Source organism: Amphiura filiformis, chromosome 5, assembly GCF_039555335.1.
Source record: "Amphiura filiformis chromosome 5, Afil_fr2py, whole genome shotgun sequence".
In the NCBI taxonomy this organism is placed as follows: Eukaryota; Metazoa; Echinodermata; class Ophiuroidea; order Amphilepidida; family Amphiuridae; genus Amphiura; species Amphiura filiformis.
In genome coordinates this window covers 75305651-75314514 of record NC_092632.1, presented here as the reverse complement: position 1 = coordinate 75314514, position 8864 = coordinate 75305651, and the positions used below count along the sequence as shown (strand labels likewise).

Below are 8864 nucleotides of genomic sequence, written 5' to 3'. Positions count from 1 at the left end.
TAAATCAAAATCACGCGATATTATATGTGGTGTTCCGCAAGGATCAATCCTGGGTCCAATTCTATTTTTACTCTATGTCAATGATATATTAAACTAAATACATCCAAAGTATTCGAATTCGTCCTTTTTGTAGACGATACCACTATTTTGTACTCCCATAAAAACGTAGAACGCCAGATAAATATTGTTAATGATGAATTAAAGGAAGTAAGCACTTGGTTTAAAGCTAATAAATTGTCAATAAATGCCACCAACAAATTACATGATACTTGGCACACCAAAAATGACATCGATGAATCAAGACCTGTAAATCACACCAGATCATACGACTTTAGAAAGAGTGCATCAAACAAAATTCCTTGGTGTACTAATAGACGAATGTCTCACTTGGAAATGTCACATGTGTATCTAAAACTATATCAAGAAATGTCGGAATCATGAATAAACTAAAACATTTTGTTCCAAATCGTATTGTTTGCTAATTATAACGTAGTATTAAAGTTGATGATATGTACACATTGAAATTAGGTACATTCATGTACAGGTACTCCATAAATGAGCTGACCTGTTCATTTGATAATTATTTTACTAAACGTTCTGACATACATGACTGCAAGACAAAATATGTAAATGACCTAAGGAAGTCCTTTCTGATCTTTGGAATTCTTTAAATCTGAAAGCTTCAAAATCTGTCAAATATTTCCGCAATCAATTCAAAAGAAATCTCTAAATATAATTAATTTTTTCCGCGAGCACGTCCCCGTCCCTTGTCTTGTCTTTTGCATATGTTTTGTAAAGTTGCTTTGTTTTGTTAATTTCATTTGATTTTATGGAAAGGCTAACTTTCAGGCCTTTTTGGTCTTCCAACCTTTTCCTCCTTATGTATCGTGTTTGTATATTTTTTGATGTATATAATGTTTTTGATTTTTATGGAAATAAATATGAATGAATGAATGAATGAATGAATGAATGAATGAATGAATGAATGAATGAATGAATGAATGAATGTATACATGGTATAGGAATTTAAGTAATAATTTGGATACGTCTGATGAGTTGTCTCAAGACAATTCTCGAAAGAAAATATATTGATATTAATCCGCGATGTTATAAGGCACGCTCATTACGAGCTGATCAATTATTCCCTCCGACCCGCGAACCCCGTTTTATTGATATGTCTATACTGTATTTCAGCTACAACCATGACAACCAAGTTATAATCTCACGATTGCACGCATCATATATGGTTTGGGGGAATGCGTGATGCCGAATACTCCTTCGAAATCAAACTGCTCATTATCGGCTCTTTCGAATCTGAAATGATGCAGAAGATGGGTAAAGAAGATGAACACTTCCTTTCTGGCAAGTTGCTCTCCAATGCACTGACGACGACCTGTATACAACGACAAAAGAAAAGAACCCAAATAACTTCAATGCAATATCATGTGAAAAAAATACAGCTCTAAAAGGATTCATATTCCTCTAAAATGAATCCGTAACGAACTTTCCACGTTTCTTCAACGAACCAGAAAGGATTCAGCAAAGGTTCTCGAGAGCGATTTTATTACCATTTACTAGTTTACAGGTTTAACGACCTTTTATAATTTTAAAAATAAAAAAATAAACAATTAACATTTACTGGAGATTCTATTTTGCAGGCAAATGTATAAAAATCCTTTCGACATTACAGTGAAACTACGTTGATTGCACAAAAGCTCAACATCTCGCAAAAAAAGGCCTTATGACAAAACTGCAATGAACATGGAGAATTGAAGAATACGATACATTCGGATATAAGGTGGTGGCTGGAGAAATGACATGATAAAAATGATATTGGGTGTAGAATTTAACTCTCTCCACGCGGGTGTCGACTGCAGACGATAAGTTTCAATTTTATTCAGAATTGTAAATTTGTATGACCATAATTGAAATCAACATGAAAAATGAGTACAAACAAGCCCAGTATTGGTTCAATGGTTCTTGAGATATAGCTCTTATAATTATCTGAGAACATATCCCAAAACTTGTGGACTTTTTATGTTGAAGAAGATGGTATCTTACCGTAGCAAAACGGTATTACTTGGTCCACCTTCGTCAAACATCCCTTTTCATCTATAAACCGGTCAGGGTTGAATTTCTCCGGTTCATCCCATCGCCTAGGATCATGATGAGCTCCCCACAGATTGAGTATGATCATGGTTCCCTTGGGGACGTTATATCCCTTGATGACGGTATCCTCGGTAGTACTATGAGGAACAGATAACGGTAAGGGGGTTCGAATCCTGAATGTCTCCAGAATAATGGCATCGACGTATGGAAGATCATCTCGGTCATTTAACTTGGGACGTCTGTTACGGCCCACTACGGAATCTATTTCTTCTTGTACCTATATGGATGACAAAGTATATACTAAGATGGTTAGAAGGTCGTCTTGGATAATACCAAACTAATAATATGGTTATTGTACATTTAGCACTGATTATGTCCATAAAATAGCGTTGTATTGTGTCATTACAATCATTTGAAGAAGAAGCAGAATCTACTGCAATTGAAACAATATTTAGTTTGGTCAGCGTACTTTTAGTATTCATTATATATTAACCCTAGGTTTATCATCCGCCATAAACAAAAAGCGTGTCTTTACGCCCAAACGACTTACGCTAATCGTATAGAACCATCCTTTCCGCTTATTTTATTGAAACATTTTTACCCCAGCACCTTACCCGGGGGTAGGACCGACTATCAAACATTACAATAGAGGTTGAACCAAAGGTTTCTACAGTAAAAAAAAAAGTTAGTTTGAAATATACATTTGCTTTTATGTTCACGAGAAAATTTGGTGAAAATGGTATGTTCGGAGCATTTTAACTTAACCGAAAATCAGTTTTGTATCGCCAGAATTGCCCAATTTTGCAAGAATGCCCTCACATAATGACGTCATAGCGATATTATGTGGTAATGTTTGTACTTATGTTGGTATTACTGGATAGAGAAGACCCATAGCTATACATTAGCATCAAATAAAACGGTACATAATGTTTAAATTGGAAATAAAGGTGGTTGGTTGCAACAGTAACCCTTCGTAGTCCGTGTTACAAAATATGGCTCAGTAGTCATGGTAATGGCGTAATTAGTATGTGTGTGTGGTACAGAAATGGGGTGTGCAAGGTTGTGTGGGAATAAAGCGAACACCGTTTAAATATTGCTTGTTTGTTCACTTCATAAAATCCCAAATACGTCGAGAGGGCCAGCTTCATATCTAAGGGCCCAAAACATTATAGATACGCAGCAGAGCGATTGAGTAAGAGCTTGAGTACAGACATCTTAACCATGTTAACAGTAAACTAACTCCTGGTATTGGAATCATTTAACTAAATATCAAGTGATAATACCATCTACCTTTTTTTTTTTTTCTGGGTATTCCATTAGGTACATCAAAGCCCAACGTAAAGTTGTAGCTGACGTGTCCGTTCCCGCGAAAAACAACTGTGACAATGATGTCAATAGATTGAGTTCATTCAGATGAGCCGTAACTTCTCGAGACAATTCCATCTCTTTCAAGTATACATCTATGTAATCATGAAGATTTTGCCCATCATAAATCTTCTGGTGATCTTTCACTATTGTTGACAGGAATGCATTAAAATCTGTTGTCAACTTGGCCATGTCTGTTTTAGGGTGATTCTGTTTTGGTAGAAACTTCGCGATAGCACCAGGTATGAATATCTCCGCACCCGCTGATCCAACGAGTTTCGTTTGACGATCCAGGCAATCGATAATGTAACGAAAATCGGCGTCTGAATACTCATAGCGTTTGCCAAACATAACATCACACAGAACATTAGAAACCGCACTAAGAACAAGAAATTTGTTATCGAAAGGCTTGCCTTCGTATTTTTCAAACTCCTTGACTAACATTTCGGTTTCTTCGGCTATCTGTCCTTCATAACTTTTCCTACCAAGCCCGAAGCCCCGTAGAGTAGACAAAGTAAATCGGCGTTGTTGTATCCATACTTCACCGGAACTTATTGCAACCCCTACAAATAACAAATGAAGTTAATTTTGGAGTTAAAACTTCTAGGATTTTACCAAAATTCGACTGGGAATCCAGGTTTTGCGATCGAGAAACATGGATTTTCTTAACTTCCTTTTTTGTAAATCGAGAATGCATGTTATTATTTTCAAAAATGCTCCTACATCATTGTTTTTAATCGAGAAATGGTCATAAACTTTACTTCATCTGCGTGTATTTTGATAGGAAAACCAGGCCAAGTGTAATTCTAAAAGGACAAGTTAAGTGCTGTGGAAAATTACAAACAAAACAATTAAGATTTTCCCTCAAACATTTCTTCTTTAACTGGACTTGATATGATGTGAATGTACTTACCTTCACCGCCGCCATGACTTGGTTGTAGCATCGCAGGTCGTGCTGCAGTGTGCTGATTATGTCCAGCTTCTTGAACGGTCTCCAAATCATTTGCAACAACAACGAGTAGCTGTGGGCCAAGTTTGAGACTATACAACTGGTCATACTTTTTGCCGAGAAGTGTCAAAAACCTATGCGGAGCAAGGCTGCCAGCTGTGAAGTACTGGACAGCAATTCCAGGAATGCTTCCCAACCATGGCCAAGCAAATGGTCCTGGCGGAAGGTTCGAAGGGCGGCGAACATACCAGACGATTGTCGCAAGTACAGCAGAACAGACCAAAATGGTACTGAGATCGAGAAATGGTGTTATTCTTTCCAATATTGCTGACATGATTCTGATGTTAACTTTTAATCGTATATCTTGTACAGGCTGGCAAGAACATCAGGCTTTTGGTTTGTGTGGTAAAAATGGTATTTTAGTGAGTCTCATTCTGCGATGTTAAAAATCAGAGATTAGATAATCAGTGTTTATGTTTAAAGTCCACTACTTGACTTTTATCTTCATAACAATTATTTCATAATATTTCCTAGTGCAACGAAGCAGAAATTAAACTTTATCCCAACATCATCATCCTGGAAAATTATAAAGTCCATACCTCTCCCCGGCATTGGAAACAACTTAGAATAATGTTTTGTTTGGATGTACGCCAATATGTGACAAAAGTGGATTGATCCGTTTTTATAGTGATTCGGTCATCCCGCAAAGTTAAACATCTGAGATACCGTATAAGGGATCTAGAATGAGCGTTTATTGCGTTTCGACAGGTTTTTTTTGGGACATGAGAGCACCTCAGACCTATCGAATTGCATTCTGAATACGAAGCATGTCTTTCTGATATCAAATAATTTTCATTTTTTTAAATCACAATATAATACAAATTTTATGACAAATTATAAAATTTGATATTTTTCAAATTTTTGATATATAACAGTCCTCGAAGTAAATTATATAAATCTAATGATATATTCTTAAAGTGTATGTAGCTGGGAGGAAAAGCCGACGGTCAATTGAAAATTTTGACCTTTCATATTGAAGATATGGATTTTTTTTCCAAAAGACCTAATTTTTTTGGTGTTTTAGGAAAAAAATCCATATCTTCAATACGAAAGGTCAAAATTTTCAATTGATCGTCGGCTTTTCATCCCACCTACATACACTTTAAGTATAAATCATCAGATTTATAAAGTTTACTTCGAGTACTGTTAAATATCAAAAATATCAATTTTAATGATTTGCCATAAAATGTGTATTAAATTGCGAATTTCAAAAATCAAAATTATTTGATATCAGAAGGACATTCTTCGTATTCAGAATGCAATTCGATATGTCTGATGTGCTCTAATGTCCCAAAATAAATACTGTCCAAACGTTCATACCCCAGCCCTTCAATCAATGTTGAAAGTCCACTACTTTTAAAGTGCGACGCATCTATACACGATTACTTTATATCTTGATTAAAATCATTTCAAAATATTTGATAGTTTAAAGGTCTGAAGGATAGTTCGATCAACAACCTCACCCAACGTTATCCTTTATACTACCTGTCCTTATATACATAAAATTAGAGATTTTTCCAATTTACCATGTTTACCTTGAAAATTATTGGTTCTATCATTATTGTAATATACCTCGAATTGTTTCTCTCATTGCTAGGAATAAAAATGTCAAATGTTATATTACAATAGAATGCGTAGTTCAGGAGTTATAGAGTAAAGTAGGTCAATTGTTAAATACCTTATGCACAGAGGCCAACTTTTTAAAATAAACCGATTCAATCGCAACTTGTCTTACCTCAGCAAACGAAATAGGAAAATAATTTGTTTGAGAAATGTATAAACTCATCATCGAATGAAATCATGGCTCAATCAAGGTTTTGCATGCATATTTCTGTTGGACTTTGGCTGCAATATCAGATTGCACCAAATTTGTGAATTAAGTATAACTAGACCCAAACTGTGGTCAAAGTCCACAAACCTAACCAGGTCGTGTATCATACCTACTTGAAGTTATAACCTCGGAAGTAAGCACCGATCAATATGACAATCAGTGGCGGCGCCACGGGGGCATGGGGGAAAATGCCCCCCCAGTCAGAACTCTTGCCCCCCTGTTACCCCCCCCCAGTAAAAACCAAAAATTACGAAAAATACCACTTTTTGCGGCAATTTTGCGCAAAAATTGTTGATATTGCCCCCCCATGAAATTCACTTCCCCCATGCCCACCGGAAAAAAATCCTGGCGCCACCACTGATGACAATTGACTTTTTATTCCTAGCGATGAGAGGACAATTTGAGATACATTACATGATATGACCATTGTTCAGTTTTAGCGCCTCATTGTGACCTTCGACCCCTCGTGAGAATCATAGAATATAGAAAAAATTGAACCAAATCTAGTTTTATTATTTTATTCACCAAAAACATTGGTTGCACCACATATCCTGGAACCAGGATCTGTGGTTTCATGTAGCAATATAATACCCAAACACAATAGCGCCAAGTTTTACATGTATAGCCTGATAGAACACACGATATGAAACATTCGGATCATGACAGCTTCATTCCATTGTTCCTCTGAGAAATACATAACAAATCCTCACATAAAAATACTAAATTATATCAGGACCGCGACACTCCGGAGGACAGCAGAGGACAGAAAAATGTGACTCTCCTGCTAGTCTCCTACACAACCAGTTAATTATGTTTTTGTTCATTACCGCATACAGTCTGGCCCGCGCCCGAGACTAGCAGGAGAGTCACATTTTCTGTCCTCACATCGGTATAGGCCGTCTGCACGTTAATTGTACGGAGTGTCGCTTCTCTACCTTTATTTTCTCTGATTATATCCAAAACATTTAAAACGTTGCCTGGAAACTGTGTGCACATTACACATTACACGACAAATCGTAGAAGTTAATATTGGCAGACGGTATAGCTCATGATTTCAACTATATAATGATTATACTACGGTATTAACTTACCAAAACATTTCAATAATACCGGGCAGTAATATGCCTTACCGGTATCAGTAGTGTTTCTTTAATAAACCAAATCAATTCATTTTTGGTTCATTGATCAATTATGTTACATGATAAGCTATGATACAGATAGTGGTTTTTATTTCAAACCATTTGTGATAATTATATTTACTTTAAACGAAGTTAAAGGGGCATTTCGTGATCCACAGCCTCATCCCCCCACTTTTCCCAAAAAAAGTTGAGATTTTTACACCACTGGATACCTCTGGCTACATTATGTTTATGTACCAAATATTTCTTGCAGATTAATTCGTTTAGCAAAATATCGTTAATTTTGAATTTCGTTCTGGTGCACCAGAACGAAATTACAACGTATTGTCTATGGAGCAGTGTAATACACATAATCATGCATAACTCGCAAACGCAAAATCGGAATCAACTGAAATTTTGGAAATAAGCTTCTTTCGTGGATATCTACTGAAAAATGTCATAAAAAGAGGATGCTAGGATCACGAAATCCTCCTTTAACTTAGACCGTTGCCATCCGGGTACAATTATGATCAAATATTGTAAAAAGATTGCCATAAGCATTTTCTGTATTGATTCACACAGGAAATAATGCAGCGGAAAATGACCTTGAACCTGGCAATACAAACAAATTAAATACATGTACTGCGAAATTTATATTGCCATGACATCGTGTATACAAGGGCGTCAATCCAGAGGGCGGGCACATCCCCAATTTGCAAAATGCAGACGATGGCGGACGACATTATTCAATGTGGCAACAGCCAAAAGCGTAAACAAAACAGACAATATGACGGCAACACTGCCTGCACGCTGGACGCAATTATTTTTTCCCGAGCCAAGATGCGTTTTTAGCTCTATTGGCCCCATTACAGAAAAAAAAATGGGAGGCGAGCGTCTTAACCATTACACCACGTAATCGTATTGGTACACATGAGCGAAATTTTCAGTATATATCGTAACATATCGTACGTTATTCATACAAAAAAATTTTAAAAACAGTACTTACAATGAGGTTCATTGTCGAACCTCAACGGATTTAGACTGATAAAATAGTGCTTGATAACATGCATACACTTTTGGAATTATTTGAGACATTTTTGTGTTTACGTGTAAAACCAATGACGACGTCAAAATTCAGTCAATCTTGACCGCCCCCCTGTCAAAATGGGGGAACACAATATCAGATATGCAGATGTCACTCCCTTCCCCCACAAATTTGGGCAACTTTAATCATAGACTCAAAGAGTCACAAAGAAATTATAGTCATTAGACCCACACTTTTAGGTCTGTGCCAGGTGGTGGCCGCATTGCATTCTCTAAAGTCAGTAAATTTTCATCGTCAACGGTGTAATTTTGAAATTTTAAAACGCTTGAAATATCACAAACAAATAGGCCTATGTTGATAAATAATATAAATACAAGCTAAAACTGT

At 36.3% G+C, this 8864-nt stretch overlaps 1 protein-coding gene across 1 annotated transcript; it reads right to left on the bottom strand.

Annotated features, from left to right (window-relative positions):
* Positions 1–476: 476 nt before the first annotated feature.
* Positions 477–4853, bottom strand: LOC140152394 (cytochrome P450 2J4-like). The gene is made up of 4 exons (XM_072174700.1): positions 4388–4853; positions 3400–4037; positions 2062–2386; positions 477–1393 (listed from the first exon to the last, which is right to left on the bottom strand). Exons 1-4 carry the CDS (start codon positions 4755–4757, stop codon positions 1215–1217), a joined length of 1512 nt encoding a protein of 503 aa, XP_072030801.1. The 5' UTR covers positions 4758–4853; the 3' UTR covers positions 477–1214.
* Between the last annotated feature and the right edge of the window lie 4011 nt (positions 4854–8864).

Coding starts and splice junctions, on each gene's coding strand:
- LOC140152394 (XM_072174700.1), bottom strand. CDS start 4,757: ATGTCAGCAATATTGGAAAGAATAACACCATTTCTCGATCTCAGTACC. Junction 2,387..3,399: donor ACCCAGAAAAAAAAAAAAAG/GTAGATGGTATT, acceptor TCATCCATATAG/GTACAAGAAGAAATAGATTC. Junction 1,394..2,061: donor AGTAATACCGTTTTGCTACG/GTAAGATACCAT, acceptor CGTTGTATACAG/GTCGTCGTCAGTGCATTGGA.